Source organism: Vicugna pacos, chromosome 8 (assembly GCF_048564905.1).
Source record: "Vicugna pacos chromosome 8, VicPac4, whole genome shotgun sequence".
NCBI lineage: Eukaryota > Metazoa > Chordata > Mammalia > Artiodactyla > Camelidae > Vicugna > Vicugna pacos.
Genome location: NC_132994.1, coordinates 54,182,591 through 54,205,841, shown reverse-complemented (window position 1 = coordinate 54,205,841; position 23,251 = coordinate 54,182,591). Strand labels below are relative to the sequence as shown.

The following is a 23,251-nucleotide window of genomic DNA, read 5'->3' as shown; positions in this document are numbered from 1 at the left end:
AAAAGAAAGAAGACAGGAATTAGCAGTTTTGAACTCCCTAAAGGTGAAGGAAAGAAGAAAGCAACATTTATTACAATTTGGTGCTTAACAGGCTCTACATTTGCCCCCTCTGACAGAATTTAAAGAAATAAATACTTAATACTCACTGCAGCCAGCTCTGCGGTACGTCTTTATTTACCTTCACATCCAACACGAACTACTATTTCCCTGAATGTAGACAGGACTGCCTACTGGACACATACATGACAACAGTTTGCTCCCACATTAAAACTGCTTTGAATTCAGTGCTTCAGAGTAACTCCAAGTGAATTTTACACTTATGCCTCATTTGATGTAATAAGCCAGAAGCCCGAGTTTGGGGAGGATGGCTTGTTCATAGAAGTCATGAGGTAAACAATGCAAAGCCTAATGATTGTGTTTTTCAGAATTATCTGAAGACACACCAGTTGGACAGAAGAAAACTGCACGTGGTGTGCCTGGCTACTGACCCGCTTCCCTATTCCATCTCAAATGTGCTGAAACCAGTGCATAGCTGGGATCCAGGCAGGTGCCCCAAACCTGGAGTGTGAGTGGAGGATGCCTTGGGGACATCAGAGGGGGTGCAGCTAGAACTTGACACCTTAAAGCTGTGACTGTCCCAGGTTGACCTCCATCAGGGATCTCAGTATTGGGATGGCATAAAGATCAGAGGTGAAGTTTTGGAAATGCAGACCATATATATTTGGCTTTCTTATTTGAAAATTTTGATTTATTTATAAACATGTAATATTATCTGCAAAAATATAAACCACAGTCATGACTGGCAACACTTAGAAAACTTGAGTCCCTTTAAATAGCAGAGACTCCTTATCCTTTACTGTTGGAGATACAAAGTTTTCTCAAGAAATGCTTTGGGAAGTTATAAAGGCATGATCACAGGTTCTTCTCCAAAGAAGCAACAAACGAATTAAGACCTCAGACAGTGGTGAAGTGGCGCTTTGTGGTTGCTGTTGTGTTAAATAGATGCCCTTTCCCGATTACATACAAGATGTGGTCTCAGTTTTAGTGAGTTACGTGTTTACACCTTGAATTTCCCTTGCTTCTTTAAAGGGAAGAAGTCATCAACTTCACTTCCCTTTTCATTATCTCGCACAGGATTGCTGTGCAATGACAGACCTTGGGCTCCAGGTGAACACATGCTAATGGTGGGCTGATCCATCTGTACTGGTATTCATAATAGTTTTATTTTGGTATAGTGAAAATTAAATGACTTAACTGATAAATAGATCTGATGTGGTCATGAGATGGTTTCCCAAGTCCAAAGCTGGGACACGTGGCTGGACAAAGGAATCATTTCTGTTTCCATCTCTGCCCCAACTCAATCTAGTTTGCATCCTGCACTATTAGCATTTTGAGGCATTTTCATGGTTAAGGAAAAGGAATACTGAATATTTGAAATGGATTTATGGATGCTATGCTATGTTCACTGTTCATGTGCTTCCAGTAATAATGTTCATTTTCCAGTGGATATGTTACTTTACAGCCACCATCTTAATTAAAATAAAACATATATGAACACAGCAACAGAGAGATTTAAAACACTAATTCAAGAAAATAGGGAAGATCAGAAAACTAGGAAAATATGGTGTTTGTGTTTTTTTGTTTGGTTGGTTGGTTTTAGGTCATGAGCAACCTATGATTATTTATTATCTGATTATCTTGAATTACAAATTACCAAGATATTCCCCTGCCTCTATTTATCTTGCTGCCTGCTTTTGAGTCATCTTACCAATAACCTAGGTTGCCAACATATGAGGCAGCCAGAGAAAATGGAAGAAGCTAAAATGAATCCTTTTTTCTTTGTTTGTGAGTACGGCTCAAAGTTGGAATAGACGAAGGTGAAATTTTAGTGAAAGTCAAATTTAAGGGTTATTTTTATTTATTCACACTACTGTTTTGTTCTATCACTATAATTACATAATGAAAAGCTCACTGAATGTAGTTTAGTGGCTTAAATAAGACATAAGCATTAGCTTTAAAATTTTACAGTTTAGAAACATTCATATCATGATTTGGACCATTTCTCACTTTGAGCTTAAGTGTATATTATATTCTCTGTACCAGTTTCTAACCTATAAAATGAGGAAAATAACATCAACTTCATTTCTTAACAGAAAATGATATTTTAAAGAGTTTGTTATAGGCACTGATGATATATTATCTCACAAGAACAAAGGATTATTCTTTATAATGCTGCAATTTTATTACGAATCCAGTGTGGGTAACTATAGTGCTGACTTCAGTTTAGTTCAAATGTGTATTTCTCCCAGGCATTGTAAGTGAGGACTTTGTGCTGTGATGTAAATATTTAGTTTACCTGCCTAGCTTATCGTCTCTAGTTTAGGAATTACAACACGAGTCTTCTTACTTTTTCATCACAGTTGCCTGAACACAGGGAACTCAATTCTATTTTATGCTGATAATCCAAGAAAATTTTTGAAAGACTCAGAAGCATGGTTCCCGACTTACTGACAGTTTTTAAAATCAAGACCTTTTTTCATCATCGAGTGTTCCGCATGTAAATGTGTTATAGTTGTCTATAAATCTGTAAAAGAGATCATTAACTTCTGCAATATGGAACAAGAGACAGCAAGCAATAGAACAATAGTAAGCCCACATGACATCAACATGCTTAATAGATTAAAAATGAGAAGTCTTCTTACCTAGCATGCAAACACATTTGACATTCTGATCAGGGTTTTCAAACAAGATTTCGCCACACCTCTGCAAGAGAAAGGAAGCCATAGTTATTTTAAGATTTCATATCAGGATTCCCAAGGCGACATGTCCATGCAACCTGACATCACCATGACATTATTCTACTCTTCATGTTTTTGTCTGTTACCGAGTCTAGGGACTTATGTCATAAGCAGAGACTTTCCTAGTAGTAAAATATTTGAGAGACAAATTGGGGATAGACTGTTCTGCATGCCTCATGTCTGGTGTAGAGCTGATTCTGTGGCTTCTGTCAGAAGTCATGGCCAGAGACGCACTAGCATCTAACGGTTTCAACTTCAAAGGAGGATATGCAGTCTACTAGATCTAATAATCTGAGGTTAATCACTCTCAAAATTGGTTCTTCAGGACCAAAATTATTCTAAACTACCTACTCTGCAATCGAGCAGATATTTTCAAGCACAAACCTAAGTGGCCTCCACTTAACTCTCTGAACTTGGGGACTCTGAACTCTCTGAACAAATAAGGAAATGATAAAGAAGTGGTATTCATAATGCTTTTCCAGAACCACTGACTCATGGAAATATCAACTTTCTTATCTACATTTTTGCTTTAACTTGCTTGTTAAAATTTTTGTGCAGGGCAAACTCCAGAGATACAATCAGTTATTTAAGAATAGATCACATTTATGCATGTGATTGACAAATGGTTACTACATGAACAAATAAATACTCTTTGATCTAGCCAGCTCTCTGTCTCACAGTTTAACAGCCTCTGTGATGTACACTGAAAAATGTGTGATGAAGACCTACCACCTGTTTGCTTACAATTTCAGAGAAGAGCTCAAGCAAAAATCAGAAAAGAGGGGATGGGATGACAAGGAGAGTTATAGACTATAGCTGCTACTTCAGGGGCTAGCAGCCCACTGAGTGTTTAACTTTTCATTTGTGTGCTTACCAGATGTGACATCTCCCTTCTACTGCACAGCTTGGTAAAGAGAATAAATATCATCAAATAAAAAACCAGTAAGAAAATAACAAATAATCCAATGGAAAAAGGGATAAAGGATATAAACAGGCAATTCATGGAGGAGGAAATCTGAATGGTCAATAAACAGAGAGAATATATTCAACCATACTAATGATCAGGGACTAGAAATTAGAGGTAAAATGTGGCCTATTTTAAACTCACTGATGTGGCAAAACTTAGAAATCCGGCAATAACAAGGCTTACAAATAATGTAGAGAAATGGATATCCTTTTCTAAATTGGTAACTAGGGAAGCTTTAATGTTCAGCTACAAAATAGATAAATAATATGTTATTCATACATTGGAATACTATATGGCAGTTAACATGAATTAATTAGAGCTACACATAGTGTAACAATATTTTATATGTATATAATATGCATATATAAATATGTAATATTCACATTATATAATACTCAAATCATATAAAATATATATAATGTTTAAATCATGTAGAAGTATGATGTTAAGCAGAAAAAACTATTTTTTATGAAGTTCAAAATATCTAAAAAATAGCACATACTGTTTTTGGGTATATTAATTTACATAAAAAGCATGAAAGCAGGCAATGAATAATAAATATCAAATTCAGGATAATGGAAAGGTATACGGAATAATGAAATGTTGGAGGGATTGTCAACTTTTTCTATAATGATTTGCTCCTTAAATTATTCTCTGATCTGTTTTCTATGCTTGAATATTTCATAAGAAAGAACTGCCCCCCTTTGCAACACTCTGAACATAAAGATTACCTTTCACATACTGCTTCTCTGCACCCATCTCCCGGGGGCTTATGGAAGCCATTTAGTAGTACCAAGCTGGACTTGTTTTCACCATTTAATTTCCTGTCTGTAGGAAGACCGAGGACATGCTACATTTGTCCATTTTCCTCTTTCACTGTTCACAACATGGTTAATTCCACCCCTATCAATCTTTATTGTACCTACACTAAATTTATTATAAGACAAAGTAATTTCTGGGAGAAACAATTCCCAGATGAGAGAATCTGCATTCCTTACACCTAAAGAAACCCTGTGGTACGCAGAGGCACAGGCTGAGAGGGGAAAGGATGACTCATTTATACTCAAATTAACCCATGATGACCTACATCGTGCACAGAGATGGACAACTGGCTCAGAACCACAAAAAGGAAGCCAGCTGCTAGCTTTTTTTGACTCCGTTTGGCAAGTCAAAAAAGTGAACTGTAGAGGAGGAAGTTTGGACACACCCAAAGGTTGCAAGAGGGCACTGAATACTAACTGGAGAATACATATCATGAACTATTCCCGGCTACTCTGCTGAACTAAATATCACGTGATATTTATCATGCTATTTAATCTCTTCAGGCTTCATTTCTCTGTAAATAACATGAGGACGCTAATATATGCCAAGAAGCCAGATCAGAGAGCAAATGCGAGGATTAATGATCCGTGGAGTCTGATACGACTGTCTGTTTCTGTTTTGTTTGTGTTTTGGCAGTGGCTAAACCCTTTCAAATTGGTAGAATCCATTTCCTGCATTACCTGCTTTTTAAAAGTGGTATTATTTTATGACCTGAAAGAGTTAATTATTTTTAATCAAAAGATCAGAGGTTTCTGAAGTGTTTTCAGCTTCTTGGTAAAACAAGGATGCTCTCTCAATCCATATTCTGGGTCCTACAGGGAAATAACTCTGGAGCAATCCCTTAGCCTTTGTAAGTCCACACACGTGCTAGGATGGAAGAGCTTTCCTTCTTTAATTGCAGGGGCTTGCAGCAGATGGTGGCTAACTTCCCACAGCTACCCAAGCCCAAAGGCAAGTCTTATGCTTGCCCCTCAAAATGTAGATGGTGTGGGTGTTCCAAGGGGGCATTCTTTCCTGGATACTAACAAACCCAGGAGAAGTTTCTGAAACTCCCATGAAACATGCATTCCTTGAAAGCCATGGCCTGCCTGGGTTCACTGACCACACAAGTTAATGACCAAGCAGCAACAGTGGGTGTGGTGGCTCTTCCAATGACCACGAGGCCATCCTCTTCCTTGTCTTCATCTCCCTGGCCATCTAAGGCACCCCTAACTAGTGCTTGAATTGCCCTGCTTTATAAAGTTACCTGATGATGGCACCATATTTTAAAGCCATGCCCAGAAAGGAATCAGGACTTGAAAGGAACCAGATGCTTTCTAGTGCTTTTCTCATTGATGCCAGTGATTACAGGGCCTTTGCTGCCAGGGTCCTGCTTGCTGTGCAACCCAGGGTGATGACCCAGTTCAGGAGATTAACTGAACCAAGCCACGGCTTCCTAGTCTCAGAAAACTGCAGGATATGCTGTGGGTTCCGTGCCTCCTTGGGTTCTCAGCTGCTGCAGCCCTCCTCCCTCTCTGTTCTACCTGGTTGTGTGTGCGGGGACTCCCTCACCCAGCACCCTGTTGGTGGATGACCCAGACCTTGATCCGGTTCTGATTACCAGGCTTCTATCTGATTCGAGGAATCTCATCTCTCCATAGAATCCCCATCTTTGTTTTGTCTTCTGTGCCTGAAATACTGAGACAAACTTGCCTTGTTTGTGCTCATTTCTCCCAGCCAGCACTGCCCCTAAATAACAAGGCATAGCTATTGAAATCCGCATCCAAGGGGCTGGATCCTGCTAGCAACAGAGAGAGCCCCCAGCAAATCTCTCCTCCCACAGCACACAGGCTGTGCTACATGAACTCGTGTGTAATACCTATTGTTCTCATAGACCATGAAGAATCAAACCATTTTCATTGTTAGTGTTTTTAACTGCTTCATTATTATAACCTGGTGCTTTATCCATACCAGGCCCTTAGTAAGTATTTGTGCACTAGCTAAAATTTCTTTAGCCCTTACTGTTGGCTAAGCATTGTTCTAAGTGTTGTACCATCTCACACTCTCATACTCTTTTAAGAAAGTAGAAAGTTGAGGCATGGAGAGTGGCACTCGCTATAGAATACTTCACTCTAATGAGTAAGGGAATGAAAGCTGACAGCTTACCTGATTCTTGAACAGCTTTCCAAATACTGGCTACTGCTGGCCTCATTATTGCCTTGCCAAGTAGACTATGTCTATTTACATCCCCTTTTCTTACTCATGAGCCACTCTTGTTTGCAAGAGTTGCCACCTATTAGAGCTTAGGCATTGGATTAGACTGACCCAAGTTCAAATCCTGTTGCTGCATGCACTTACTTACTGTACTATCATGAGTCATTTATTTAGTTTGGCCAAACTTGCTCTCCCATCTGCAAAACAGAGTAATATTATCTACATCATAGTCTCATTGCAGATTTAGTTTTTAATTTATTATGAATGAGAATGATACTGATTTAAATTACATTAGGTGAGATTACAATTCAAAAATATGAAGTAATAAATTGAACTCATCCATTATAATTTTATCTTAATACCCATATTATTTTTTAGAGTTAAAAATGAAGAAATAGTTCTAATTTTAAAAGTCAGAATATTTCACAAGTTAGTTGTTAATTTTATTTATAAAGAATTTTCTACATTAAATCTAAAATTTGCCTTTTAGTCAGGAAGAGCAAGATGGTTGTTGTAAAATACTGCATCTATCCTAGTAAATTAACATTTATAGTGAAAATACTTAATTTTCATTAGTTTAATTACATGTTCTGGAAAAATGTACAAGAAATTCTATTTCTCTCAAGTGGACTGTATTTTTTTCATTACTATCATCATAAAATCAGTTGTTCAAAATAACATGTAAAATTAATATTAAGTGTAATTAAAAAAATCACACTTAAGTATTCAGCAAATATTTTCTTAAGGGGAAAGCTATATCTGGAATAAAAATAATATTCAAATATTAATAATAGTACCATGCTATACTCAAAAGAAGTGAAAAAAAACCCTTAAAGACAGTGAAAGTTTACACATTATTCAGTTAGCAGCATTTCTAGCTTTCTTAAACCAGTTAATGTTTTTCCTGCTTCAAATAAGCTTTCATATTCTTTTTTTTTTTAAATACAAATGGAAGATTTGTGGCCACCCTGCATCAAGCAAATCTATTGGTGCCATTTTCCCAGTAGCATTTGCTCATTTTGTGTCTCTGTCACATTTTGGTAATTCTCACAATATTTCACACCCTCCCTCAGCAAAAAGATTACCACTTACTGAAGGCTCAAATGATGGTTAGCATTTTTTAACAATAAGGTATTTTTATTTTTAACAATAAAGTACTTTAAAATTAAGGTATGCACATTGTTTTTTAGACATAATGCTATTGCACACTTAATAAATGACAGCATAATGTTAATATAACTTTTATATGCATTCGGAAACCAAAAAATTCATGTGAGTTGCTTTATGGTGATATTCACTTTATGGCACTATTCACTTCATGGCGGTGGTCTGGAACTGAACCCACAATATCTCTGAGGTATGCCTGTTTTAGTCTCTCAGCAGTCCTGCAGCATCTAGTCTTTTCAGGTCAAGTATCTTGATATTTTTGGATGGGAGGAAACATTAGCAAACAAATAAAACCTAAGACAAATCTTTGCTGCTTGGAGGTTTTCCCCAGTATCAGCTGAGGCAATAACTGCTTTCTGCAAGTAGATGATGTTAAATGTTATCAGCAAATAATTAATAGGCTGTGATTCTTTGATTATTTCCTTCCTACCCTTATAGCTTTTTTTTAAGCAGAAAGGAAATTAATAAAGGGAATCAGGTGCTTATAAAATCATTGGAGGAGCAGGCTATAGGCTGAGTCTCCAGGAATGACGCAGACCAAAATGCAAAACTGACTCATGAGGGGAGCTGCTGGTAGGCCACAACTGGGAGAGTAGAGAAACAGGAGGCATCATCCATTAACATTGGAATGATTGATCCAAGGACACATCACCATGGCAGTGATCCAGTGATTAGAACGCTATGGGCACCGTTGCCTCTTGACACTCACACAGCTGGTGACTAGATGTCGGATGCTACTGCAGATGCAGAAAACCCCAACATCTCCATGACCATACTTGATAGATCATTCAAACAAAACAAAAAGAGCCTCTGACATATGATTAGACCTATCTTAGGAAAAAGAAAAAGAAAAGGAAAAAAACCCTGAGTTTTCTGAGCTGACGAAGTGCTAACCATGGTCACTGATGGAAAGAGAAGCCCATCTCATGTGCAGCAGAAACAACAGTGACCACTGGAGAAGGCAAGTCCTCAGCACAGGCTGCCTTCATTCCACCCTCACCCCATCTTTAAGTGCTTGGATTCTGCAAGTTTGCCACTCAATATAAGGATTTCTCTAGTGAGGTTTTTAGTAAACAAGGCAATTGTCTGTATGCTGATGCATCTATTTTATTTGATCAGTTTTATTTGAGCACGATGACTAATGCATAATGGCACTCCCAATGTTAATTAAATAGATGAATAAATAATTCTTTACTGCAATTCTGTAGGATATACTTGAGATTTAGGATTACCTGGGGTAGCATGAGAAGAGAGTTTTTTCCTGTATACTTAAGCATACACACTGGTAAGTGCTGCCATTAGATGCATCCACGTGATGTGAGCTGCAGGGGGGTCATGAAAGGGGAAACCTGACATTGAGAAGACATCTCAAAACATCTGGGTCACTTCCCATCTCACATTTTCCCCCAACCAAGAACTGAAGGGTATTAATTAAATCCTGGAAGATCAGCCTGGAGAGACAATGGTTTAGGTCTGTAGATCATAAAAAGGTAGGTTCTATTAAAAGACTGAACTCCCTTAATGCCTAACAGGGCCTAGAAGCTTGGAACTCCATTTATATCTATCAAATGAGTGAGTGAGTGAATGAATGAATGAATGAATGAATACTTAAGAAGACACCATTATCAAGTGCCTACTCTATGCAGATACTGTATTGTGAGTGGGGACAAAAAAAAAAATCAAATGAGATTTGGGCTAGAGCCTGTCCTCAAGAAGTTTATAGCCTGGCCTGAAGTCAAAACATAGAAGGCTATGGGCACCCTAAATAGTGGGCACTCAGCCAGCACTGTCCGGGGCTACCAGAAGGCTTCCAAAAAGAAACACCACATGGCTGTCTGGAAGATAGGAAGAAATTGGCTGGCAAAAGAGAGGCCTCCATCCCTCCAGACAGAGACAGCTGCCTGTTCAAAGGCCAGAAACCCTTCAGTAGCCTCCCAGGATGGGAGCAAAGTTGTGGTAGGTCAAGGTAGAAGGCTTAATCAAAGTGGCAGTCACAGGTCAGTGGAAGCAAAGTGGGGGCTAACAGTGATTTAAAATATATGTATTTGTGGGCTGGGATGGCAAGGCTGGGTTGGCTTTTGAGAGCTGAGAGGCTCAATGAATTCTTTTAGCATCCTGACAAACTATTACAATACAGTGGTACCAGATATCTCTCACCAACAGTATTGGCAACAATCTTTTTTATACATTTCTGCCTCAAAAAAGGTACCAGGCCTGAGGTGTTCCTTATTTCTTTTCCTTGGATCATTATGCAGAATGGCTAGGGCCAAAAGAACAACCCCTAACCACCCAGCTGATACATCCTGTGAGGCCGACTTCTGCTGCTGTTGAAGACATTAGCACCTAGTGTCCAGCCCATTATCATTTCTCCGGCTTCCGGAGGGTGCATTTTCAGAGTCTCCAACTTGACAGAGTCCCTTCGACCCTGTGGGTGGCATAGCCAGGACTTCATCTCTAAATACTGTGGCAGCCCTGGGCACTCTGGTGCCAGAGGACAGCCGATTTGGACCTGGGGCTGATTTCAGCTCAAGCTCATGTTTTCCTTTCTAAGTTTTTCCAGTGAAAGAGCAGATTTCCATCCCATTGCAGGCTGTTAAAACGTCAGACTAATAAGTTTTCAACAATCTGTCAGTGGAGATCTCCAGCAACAACCTGGCACTGTCTTTGAATCGGGGCCTCAGTGTCCAACCTAAACTCAGCCAGTCAAAATAAGAGACACACCAGCAAAAGGAAAAAAAAAAAAAGATAATCACCTCGAGCTGAGCAGAAATTCTTCACAAACCCATTGTTGCCAGCCGTCAACAGCAAATCTGCGGGCTGCCTAACCTGAGGTGACCCGTCAGGAAGGGCCATCCTTCATAGACCTCTAATTAGCTATGGTTAGGAGTGACTTGAAAGATATTAATGCTATTGCTATTGGAAAATGAGCCTACCAGCTTTTAACAGCTTTGTTTTCTTCTTCAGTCAAATGTTAGCTCAGTGTGTATGCTTTCTATTAGAGAAGTGCCAGCAGCGGCGATCTCCAGAGAGTCTCTCAGCTTTTATTACACATCCCTATTTTTAAATGTTTAAAAACTACTTATTATGAACCAAAACTTGGAAAACCTGGTTTCAGCTCAAGAGTAATTTTGTTTTTTTTTTTGAAGTTATTAAACAAACATCCAGAATGCTGGACTGTGTTTTCTGTAATTTCGGCCCTGGACAGTAGAGGGCAGTAGAAAGGGTGTATCGCTAAGGTCCAGTTGGACCCTCTCAGGGAGATCCTGGGGTCAGGTGGCTTGAAGGTCAGAGTCACTCTGTTAGGTGATTTTCCCCACTCCAGCTAGCTCATGCAGACTTTCTCCAGGCACAACTTTTAGTCCTGAATTCCATTGCACATATCCAAACGCATATCGAAAACCACATTTTTCATCATGCAAAACAATGACTAGAGCTTCTGGGCAAGCCCAGAAACTCACAGAATCTACTTGTGAGGATTATAACCGGGGTATCTCTCTGATGCACTCATTACAGGAACTGAGTGGGGACCATGGTCCAAGGCACTTTGGGAATGGTTCTGGTATGGGCTCTGAGAATTCCCCTCCATCAGGCACAAATAACTATGCCACAACTATTGATAAACAGAGCAAAAATTAGGTCAGGATTTTGTAATATAATTTCGTTTTTCATCCTCTCAGAGCCCCACGTGTTGATAACTAGCTAGCTTTCAGTGAGAAAGACAGACACTTCTGGGAAAGGAAACAGCTAAAGCCATAAACACTTCACTATACATAGTGAGCTTTGAAATGTTAAATCTTTAGACACTTTGAGTCAGAGAAAATGGAAAGCAGTACAGAAAGAGAATAGATTGGTTCATATAGTGGAAAAAACTTAAGAGTATCGAGATTCAAATCCCAACTCTATCCCTCACTAGCTGTGTGATCTGGGGCATATCTTATCTTTTTGAATCTCCTCGTAGAGCAGAGAGAGTAACAATGCTCACTCTTCTATTGAAATAATGTAATGCATGTGAAAACATCTTGTGTACTCTGAAACCCATGATGGGGACTGGTGTGTACGTTGTTTTGCGGCAGGAAGGAGGTGGAAGTAGGAGAGAGCCATTTGGTGGAACTGTGTACAAGACAGAGAACACAGTTCCACTGTTAAGTCATAGGACTTTATGAGGGGAAAATTATTGCTCTTCCCATAATGGAGAGCACCGGTCCCTCAGAGGGTAACCTGTAAAACCAAAGATCCAGAGCACAGAGGTCTGCGGGGTAGGATCACGGCAGTAAGCCTGGACTGGGGAGAGTAGCAGCCTTTGAGGAAGTATTTGAGAAAAAGAGAGGAAGCAAAGTCTAGTGTAAGGTGCAGACCTGAAAGGATTCAGGAAAAGAAAGAAGCACTGTGTGAGGATATGCAGTTTGGACAGGGCAGCTCCAGTACCAGAAATTAACAGTGTTAATCTAGGAGGGGATCTTGGAGATCACTGTGGCCAACCAAGTCACTTTACAGATGTAACAAACAAACAAGTCCCTATGGAGTCAGGTGACTTTCCATTCCAAGGTCTAACGACGACCAGAGTACGGGCTCTTGACTTCCAAGTCAAGACTCCAATATTTACTAGATGACCCACCTTGGGCAAGTCACTCAATAATTCTTTGCCTCAATTTCCCCGTATGTTAGATGAAGATAACACTACTGCCTACACTGTGGGTTCATCATGAAGATCAAATGAGGATTAATATACATAAAGCACCTAGAATAGTGCTTGGTAATATACATAGTGCATCTGGAATAGTGTTTGGTAGACTAAATTATTACTTTTTAAGAGTATAAAATTACTTAGAAGCAGAAAATCCATGAAAACCATGGCCTTTTCAACTGTCATCCAGTGTTACTCATGTTACCTCCTTATTTTGGACATTAAGCCATTGCCCAGGGCAGCCTCAAGTCCTCTGCAGCATGTATAAAAGGGACAGGAGCCAGCAACACCTGTCAGATGGGAGTGCCCAGCAAATATTTGTTTAATGAATGAATGGGAAATCAGAGGCAAAAGAGCAGATTGAAAACTGGACCAATCCTTTCTAGAAAACTCTCTCCAGGTCCTGCAAGGGAAGAGCTTGAAGGTCTGAAGTCAAGTTTCATTTTTTATTGAATATTTCATTCAAAATAACCATTTAGCAAACCTTCACTGGGGGCTTTCCAATTCAATAAAGATGTTGACCTATCTGTAATTAGCTGCTTATGCTGAATTTATTTTTTAAATTCAGCAGAGCCTATCTCTATTTTGATTACATTATTTTCAAATAAATCTTGTGTATCTAAAGTCCTAATTAAAGAGGATTAACCATAATTTTTGTGTGGTGGAGATGTTGACTGCAGGAGGTTCCTATAGACCATTTGGTTACTGGACTGATGCACCATTATCCTTGGCATCAAGGAAGGGGGAAGAACCCAAACGGGTTTGGGAAAGTGGAGGTTTCTCATAGGTGACAAAGTACACTAGCCATATTGTGATGGGTGAGGAAAAACTTCTGGATAATGTATTCTGATTGGATAGGGGAGACAGGAATTGATATTAAACAAGTCCTCAATGGGGGAGGTAGGGGCGGGGAGCAGAGCAGTTGAAGGCACTAGACAAACTGGAATGATGTCTGTTCTAGGTACCATAAACTGTAGGTGCAAAAGCCTAAAGGTGGTTGAGGAAATGAAGAAGTTAAGAATGTCCAGAAGGGGATGAGGTTCAGATAATCAGGAGAACTGGGGAGTGGAGACACACGAGGCTGGGGAAGTTGGCAGGGACCAGATAGTGCACGGCTCTGTGGGACTCCATTTAGTGACTGGCCACAAGCCTGGATTCTGCAGGCCCTGGATCTGAATGAAGTCACTGCAGGTCACAAGCCATCTGTCCAAGGCAGTAGAGAAATCCCCAAAGTGTCAGCTTTTTAACAGGAATACTGTTTGCTGACCGATGTACAGCAGCCATGTTTGCTGACTGACACTGCCCTTCCCAGCTCTTGGCAGTATCCTTAGGTGGGAAGAGGGTTCTGCTATGTGAGGGAAGCACCATCTTATGACTGAGTGTTTAATGACATTATTTCTTTTATCCCTAATACTACGCATACTTCCGGCATCAGCGAAGCGAGGGAACACCTCAGAACTACTCACCCATTCCCTCTCTCCAGTATTACCTCACACAGGGTGTTCACAATCGGATGGATTTTTCTGGATCTAGGGTAACCCATATGGCCTTTATGAAGGTAAATCATGGGAATGAGACTGCGACGTGTTATATTCCAAGTCTGGCACGAGTATATTGTGGAGACTAGGGCCTTTCAACTCCTGCGTAGGGTGGAATGATTAGCAGTCAAGTCCCCGGATGCCAGGAGATGGAGGAACTGGGCTTCTGGAACAAAACTCCTTCTCTAACACTTGAAAATGTTCTCTTCAGAAACTACTGGGAAAGCAGGCTGTACTTCAAGAAAGTCATTCCTTTATTCAACTGTCACCTTCAGAGTGAAATTTGAACCAGAACAGGACTCCACGTTCCTGCCCTTGAGGCCGACATAATGTGTAGCAATGCCCCACTCTGTCCTCCCGCTGCCCCTGGAAGGCCGACACTGAGCGCTTGGAACAACTGCCTTTCTGTCTGACCTGTGTGCTGCCAACAATATGTACTCACAATGGCTCCACTCCAGCCATCTGGTTGACACGTCCAAGCTTCAGACATTGTTTTTCTTGATTTACACTGCAATTTCCAAGCTACTTTATATGACCCTATAGACAGCAAAAGCTTAATAGATAATATCAGCAGTCTCTCCAAATCCTTGTACAGACGTCACGATTCAGAGATTCGTGGGACCCCATCCAGCCTGTAACTGAATGAATATTTACTCAGGACAAAGGAGTATTTATAATGTGCTCCCTGCAGCTCAGTGCAGTAATGCTCCTGTACATAAACCAACAATTAAATGTAATCCTATACACTTATAGTTTTAAAAGAAATTCAAACCAGTCCTTGGAATTAAATAACCCCAGTGCTAGAGAAAATGACTTCCAGAACATCAGGCCTAACATGCAAACACAGGGCCTCTGAGCCACAAAGGAACAAACACTTTTCCGCAGGGATAAGGGCCTGTTGTATAACTACTTGTGAGGTCAAAGAGCCAGATGTTCCCGTAGACAATCAAAAAACTATTACTGGTCAAATTGTATTGACCATCTCTCCATATGGAGAGCTCTGAGACATGGACCTGGCCTCGGAAAGGAGATTTCTGGAAATTCTACTGGCAATCGATGGCAACCCCAGGCTAGAGCTGGAAAACTTGGAGAAATAACTGACAGGTTTTATAAGCTGCAAGTGAAAATGAAAATCCATGAAAATAAGTGTTTATTTTGCTAACAGTTATATTCTGCCTTGGTATCACTCACTAAATCCCACAACATACTTTGAAAAGAACAATATTAAAAAAAAGGCACCTCCTCTTGGATGTATCTCATTTCATGAAGGTAGACTCTTCCTGTTTAGTTCACTGCTTTTCCCCAGCACCTAGATCAATGTCTGTCACGTTTTGGGCTCTCAATAAATATTGCTTGAAAAAAATGTATGAATGAGTTGGGACAAAAATATACCCAATCCATTCATTACTAAGTGGCAGTCAAGTTAAAGCTCTGCGAGACGGTATAAATTCAAAGTAAAAGAGAAGAATAAATGAGTAAAGTTACACTTAAAATTTAAATAAGCTCAGATTGCAAGTTTTGATGCCATTACTCCATTAAGAAGGCATCTGGGGTTGGGTAATCAATCTATTACGAATTCGTTTAAGTGGATTTTCCAAAGGCAAAGTTTTCTCCAAGTATTGTATTTTTGAAAGATAATATTCCCTGGAAAGCAAGAATCATAAATACATCTTTTTTGTTTTTTATTCCCAACCAGCAACTGTTTCCACTGACAGATATGACTAAAATTAAACAATGGTACAAATTTTATTTTAAATCTTGTCAGAGTCCATATCAGGACAATAGAGGTAACACCTGTATTCTGTGTTGTTAGCATATGATTAATGGTTAAACCAGTGAAGTATTTCAAGTGTCTGAGAAGAAAAACTGTATAAAAGTCACTTAGGGATTACTTGGGGTAGGAGGGGCTGTGTTGTTGGTTTCTGATTCTCATTCTAATCACCTTATTGCCTCAAGATTCTCTGCAGCCTTCTTACAAGTACAGATGATCACTGATTTGAGATTTAATTCTTACTGGTGTCAGTGAACTCGAGGAATCCTGAAGCTCAAGCTTCATTAGCTTCCCAGTAAATCTGCCTGTGAAACTGACACTGCAATTTGACATATTCATCAACTAACAATGCTCATTAATTAATTCTCAACAAATTAGCAGATTTCTGCTTATGTTGAAATCTTTTCAACCTAATGACATAAAACTGTTTTCTCCATGTAATTTTAGCAAAGTAAGAAAGGAACTGAAACAATAACAACAAATAACCTTAGAAATAAAAGTAATGCATAGAGAACCATTGTATTAATTTACCAGCCTTGAAAAGACTGGGCTATTTAAGGCTAGGGGTGTGTCGCCGCTTTGAATCCTGATACCTACTAGAATGTCTGGCATAAAGCAAGTACCCAGTAAGTGCTCTTTAATTTCTGGTAGAATGAATAAAATAACACATACCAAGGAATGTAATCATCAGTTGAACAAATTCTACTAAACTCAAACATGTCAACAGACATTTCTGGGTATCACCAGTAAGTATGAAATGTGTGTGTGTATACACATATACACACAGATTCATATATATCGTATCCATACACACACGATGTATATCACATAACTCTGCTTTCCAGTGCATTGTAGTTTAGTGGTTAAGAGTCCCGGCTCTTGCCTGGAGTCTCATGACAGTAAGTTTGAATCCCAGCTTCACCATTTCCTAGTACTTTGATTTTGGAAATTGGCTTATTCTGTCTCTCTGTGCCTTTGTTTCCTTACCTACAAAACTGAGACAAGACAGACTTGTTAGGCGATTAAATGAAGTAACACACACAAGGTTCTTAGGGCGGAGCCCAGGACACAGGAAGTGGACAACATATACCATTTATACTCTGACACTCTGGCCTTCAGCAGGTCAAATAAACAGAGAAGGAAAAGCCTTCCTTTTCACTCTGGATATTGTGAAATTCACCTTGCCTTCCAATCAAAGTGAATCTTTGTTAATCTTGCAAGTTTGTACCTGCAAATCTTTGAGGAAGTGTAAGGAAGTGGCACCAGGGAGCTTGGGTTTTGGAATCCAGCAGCTCATGGGTGGTGTCTGCCAGCCATGTGACCTCAAGAAACACTCAGAACTTGCTTCATCCTCTCTAAGTTAATACAGTAAAACCTCTCTATCTCACAGGGTTGTCCTGAGGATTAGATGTTATCAGTAAAGTTCTTGGCTCAACAGTATTATGATATGTATTTGTTTTTGCAACTTCAGTATCTATCTTCCCTTCTACATATGTTCAAATATCCCTATTATTCAAATAAAATGGTGATCCTTTATGAAGGTTACCTGATCTTTTGGAGCCTAAGTTAAGCTTTTTTCTTTCTTGAATTTCCTGTAATTCTTGTAACCAACTTCCACTTTCTACTTGGCATTTTCATTACTTTGTCTATTAGACCATCTGGATTAAGGCTTGATTCCAGATCTACTTTATTTATTTATCCCATTTATTTCCCATTCAGCCTCTAGCATAGTATGTATATATTGGTGTGTGTGTTTATGTGTATAGTAATGAAAATAATTTTTACAAGCCTCTGTTTTTAAAAGCCTGTTACTACTCTGACTTACTCTACAAAGATTTTGAGGTAGACGTATGTCTCTGTGCACATATGTGCATGTTTATACACATTTCATTATTACCATACAAACACCTACATATATATATATATATATATATATATATGTATATATATATATATATATATATATATAGCAAATGGTATTAAACCAATGTTAATGTCTGGAATTAAAAACCTCAAAATGTTCCAAAAATATTACATAGTACACACTGCTAAACTCATTGTTGAATTATGTTCTTCATGTTGAAATCTCTTATTTATTTTGAAGTGATTAAGAGAGGACACATTCTCTTCTAACATTTTCTGTAATATATTTTGTTATTAGTCCAAGAAAAAATTTTGATCATTGTTACTCATTTATTACCAGTGAAAAAACTAAACTTTTGGAATCAAGGAAGTAATATTCAGTTGCCTTCTTGGCCTGCTACCATTCATACCTTTCACTTCTATCATTGCCAACATTCTTTTAGAGCCCTTTGTTACTGAAACATTTCTTCATCTAAACCCCAAGAGTAACTCTTTTGTTGTTTTCAAAACAAATGAGCCTGATGTTGAATAACACTCTCAATGTCATCTCTACAAATACGTCATCAGTACTTCATATGCTATCACCCACATCAGATAAAGAATATTCTTTTAAAGAGAGCACTTAGTTGAAATTGATGAAAAAAGGAGTAAAATTACAAAATTTGTTAAAAATAAAATTCTAAAAATCAAGACCTGATTTTGAGTATCTTTAACTGTTCATTGAGCATATGTGTTAGTTATGTGAAGTAATTACTAGTCTTTATTTTATTTTCAAATTTTAGAACTTTATGTAGCTTTTACCCTCTCAAAAGGAAAATCAACATCTTTTCTGAACTTTAATATGCAAAACCTTTAATGTAAGACAAATTTAAAGGAAGATAAAATATCAGCCAACCTATTAACAACTGATGTTTCAAATAAGTGGTTAAATGAGTTGGCAAGAATGATTCCTCATAAGGAAACTATTTTGATGGTCAGAATAATAAAGCCAAAGAGCTCTGGCAAATGATACTTTAAAAGAATGAAATATAACACAGACTTTCAATTACAAATATAACTCCAAGTAGCCCAGAAATCCTATGGTGGATAATAAAGTAAATGTATATTAAAGTCCTGGTCGTGCAAGCACCACTAAAATATCTGGCAACTGAGTATCTTGAAAATAACTTTATACCACTTTTGATTTCTCCCTTATTTTGTAGCTCAGTTGCCCAAGCCAGAATCCTAGGTGTCTTAACTTGAGTTCTCCCTTTCTCTCACTGCCTCCCACACTACCTCCCTCAGCCTCAAAACAATTTAATGAATTTTCAAGTCCTTTTGCTTCTACTTCTCAAATCCATCTACCTTCCCCTGTCCCTCTGCCAGCAGCTCAGTTCCCACAGCACTCTCGTCCTGTGCTTAGATTTTGCACAGCTGCCTAATAAATCTTTTCTGAGTGTCGCCTCCCTCCATTCTAATGGTCACACAGCAGCTAGAATGGTCTAAGAGTCTGAGTCCATCACTTCTCTGCTTAAAAGTTTTCCATGGCCACTTTTTCCATCATAATAACCTAGAATACTTGGTCTGGCACACAAGGCCCTTTGTCCACTGGCTCTTGCTCCCCAGCTGTACACTTGCTCTAGGCTTACTGAGTTACCTACCTTTCCTGGAGGCCCTTGCACCTTCACCAAGGAGCACCTCCTTATCTGTCTGTCCTTCAGGTTACAGCTTTGACATAACCTGCTCCTCCTGGAGCCCCTCTTCAATGTTAAGGCTCTGCCAAGTGCCTCTTCCTAGCGCTCTCTGGTAGTGCCTAGGATAGACATCTATGGACACATTAATCACACTGATGTGATTTCCTAGAGTAAAAGTAAGATAAGGCTCTAACTTTTTTCCAGTTATTTTCCTGGTGTCTTATACAGTGTCTCCTACTTAAATGTTTGTTGAATCAAAGAAGGAAGGAAGGAAGCAGAGGTAGAAGGTCATTAATACTAACATGACAAAGGGAACACCCACAAAAGTTTACCTGGTAATCCAAGAACAGTCAAAACAGTATTGGGTGTCCAAAGTATAAGAAAATCTAGATTAAAAATAACAGCCAAATAAACAGTAAAAACCCCTGACACTTTTTTGATACCAGAGTTTTTGTCTTGCTGGAGAACAAAGATTTTTGGGGCTGAGAGTAACCAGGCTAGATCCATCACATACTTATCACTTTCTATTAGCACCCAAAATTATCATTAGAAAAGAGCAGAATCCAATATACAGGGATTGGTTTTAGTTCTGAACCTCTGCTTATTCTATAAATACAGAGACATAACTTGCATGATCTGTTGGGATTTTAAAGTTTAGATTTATTAAAGAAAAAAAACACCTCATAGTCAGAAATTTCAAAACTAAACACCTTCTTTCTCTGTATCAGCACACACTAATATATTTTGGGACCATTGTTATATATAATTAAACATACGTACAGCCAAAAATTTATACAAGCAATTACAAATTTTTATGAGAGGCAAAGATCTAATCATTTACAAGTTTTTAAATACTCATAATTATCATGTTAATTTTATGATTTTAACACTTTGTTTTTGAACTAAACTCTACTTTTCTGCTTACTTCCAAGACAAAAGAAATAAAGAAATTTTGTTTTTTAAAAATAAATTCAATTAAGAAAAAGACAGACTTTCTATTTGAGGTGACTTCATTTTAATTGGCTGAAATTTAAAATCAAATTCAATTTTAAGCAGTGACCGTGACCTTTTTAGGTGACCAAAACCAAAATATCACTGCATATGAATAAATTTCACCTGCCCATCAGATCCAGTTTAAAGACTACCCTCCCAATCTGTCACCCCCCGAACTCTCATGTGACACTGCCATCCTAGCCATTTACAGATTTCTCTCTTCTACAAATTTTCATGCCAATTTGCATCTTTCAATCTGCATTGTCTACCTTATAAGCAACATTTTAATGTTAGGATTCATTACATGTACTTAGATTTAAGCTCGTTAAAGGAAGGAAATACTTTTTCTCTTCGGATCCACAACTTGGCCTAGATAACACAATTAATTGTTGAATTAAATCTCTGACAAACAGAAATAACAAACATGCATTTGTTTTTGCTATTGTGTTTTTCATTTCATTGCTAATAACACTTGTAAAATTCCAAGGTTTCTAGCTGAATGAAAACTTGGCAGTTAACACAGTAACATTTATCTCATGAGAACCCCTTCCCCTGTAATCTTATTTTTCCCTCACTTCCAAAATGATTCCTAGATCCCACTGATAGAATATTCTCTCTCTCTCTCTCTCTCTCTCTCAATCTCTCTCTCTCTATATATATTTATATACGACTTATTCATATCCACTTCTGTGCATTCATCCCAGATGAACTCCTACTTCATCCAATCTCAATAATGAAAGACCATTGCACATTTCACTGGCTCACATGCCTTCCTCTGAGAAGGCTCTCATAATTAATCTCTTAGTTTGGATCAGCTTTCCAAATTGCCTACTTCAATACATGTTTTATTTCATATTACTTTTTGTATGTAAAGATAATATTTTGCATTTTCCTTAAAAAATGTGATATGCAAGATGCATTGAGATTCTTAAACTCTATTTGGCATAAAGGTTATCGGATGTGTTTGTTAAAATGGGGATTCCTGGGCTCTACCATGAGAGAGAAGAAAAAGCAAAGGACTCAGAAATTTAAACATTCAAGAAGCACCCCTGGTAATGCTGATGCTAGTGTCCTTTGATGTTACCTTGGGCAATGCTGGCAAAGCAGAACACATTTCTAAGAGTAAGGAGATCAGGGTTTTAGAGTAAGCTCTGATCTTGGGCAAATTCTGTGGCTTTTGTGAGCCTTAGCTTCCTCACTGGTCTGACTGCCTTTCTGTGTACTTGATTTACCTTGCTGTGGCCAAGTCTGTAAAATGAGGCACACAAGAGTTATTGGAATAAAATGAAGTAATTTTCAAAATTGAAGGACTATGAGTGCTAAGAAACCTGCCTAAGGTCACAGAGCTGGACCTGGGACTTGGAGCAATTCAGAGGTCTGCTCCAAGGTTTGCTTATTTCTAGACTATGTTTAAAAGAAAATCACAAAAGAAAAAAAACAATTAGGATCAGAAGGAGGTGAGAAATATTTAGTCCAGTTCTTCTGTTTTCCCAGTGAGGAAGCTAAGGCATTCACTTCACTATGTCAAAAAACATCTTACTAATAGCTTACTTCTTGCAAATAGAAATTTGCTTCTTTTGGCAATTTGGTTTTTAATCATTGACAGAAGTTAAGTGGCACATAGCAACAGGATTTAGAAACCCCAGAAAGACAAAAAGACTGTTTTGATAGTCATATTTAAATAATCATAATCTGTGTGCACAATTAAACAATTTCTTAGTTTCGATACATGTCTGGTAGAAGAGCATTATGACAAAGAATTCCTCTTGTGAACATACACACACACAAACACAACACACAAGAGAGAAGGCAATTCTTTCTCCCTGACAGATACTGCCCAACACTTCTCATGCATTTCACAATGACTCTGCATTTACACATGTACCAGGATTTATGATTTATGTATTCAATTCTAAAATTCACAAGTGAATTTAAAAAATCTAAATAATTTACTCTGAACAGCAATATATGGAATGTCAGTTGCTATTTTTCTAAGAATCATTGGCCATCATTTCTCAGACCCGGCAGCGTAAGGATCCAGCTCAATGACCTCAAAGGCAGTATTTCAAGAGGTATTTAAGATGAAAAGGACTTTGACCTCAATGATGGCTGGCAACACTGGCTCTTAATGGACTTCTCAATGGGTAGAGGTTCACAGTGTCAGAGTGGGAGCTTATTAACATTTCACGTTCCAGTATCATCCCCACCCCACCTCTCCCATACACCTGCTGAATCAATCTCTGAATTGGTAATAAGTGCCCAGACCATTCCCATATTGGTGGGAATGTAAATTGGTGCAGTGACCATGGAAAACATAAATGGAGATTCCTCAGAAAATTAAGAATAAGACTACCATATGATTTAGCTATTCCACTTCTGAGTGATCATCCAAAAAATACAAAAACACTAATTTGAAGAGATATATCCTCCCCTATATTAATCACAGCATTATTTACAATGGCCCTAAGATATGCAAACAATCTAAGTGCCTATCAACAGATGAATGGATAAAGATGTGGTATATATACACAATGGAATACTACTCAGACATAAAAAAGATGAAATCTTGCCATTTGTGACAACATGGATGAACTTTGAGAGTATTATGCTAAGTAAAATAAGTCAAACGGAGAAAGACAAATACTGTATGATTTCACTTATATGTGGAATATAAACATCAAACAAACAAACTAAATGAACAAATCAAACCAAACAAAACCAAACATGTGGATACAGAGAATCCAGAGTAATTGTTACCAGAAGGGAAGGGACAAGGTGGGAA

At 38.4% G+C, this 23,251-nt stretch overlaps 1 protein-coding gene across 2 annotated transcripts in view; it reads right to left on the bottom strand.

The window, feature by feature from the left end:
* The window catches only part of PDE7B (phosphodiesterase 7B), a 289,001-nt gene that overhangs the window by 197,312 nt on the left and 68,438 nt on the right, over window positions 1-23,251 (bottom strand). Inside the window, exon 2 of one of the 2 annotated variants that reach the window (XM_006200080.4) lies at window positions 2,703-2,763. In XM_006200080.4, coding sequence (XP_006200142.1) covers window positions 2,703-2,763 — 61 coding nt within the window. Of the gene's footprint in view, window positions 1-2,702; window positions 2,785-23,251 lie in introns of those variants that run through there. The other variant, XM_015235831.3, reaches the window with a different exon arrangement.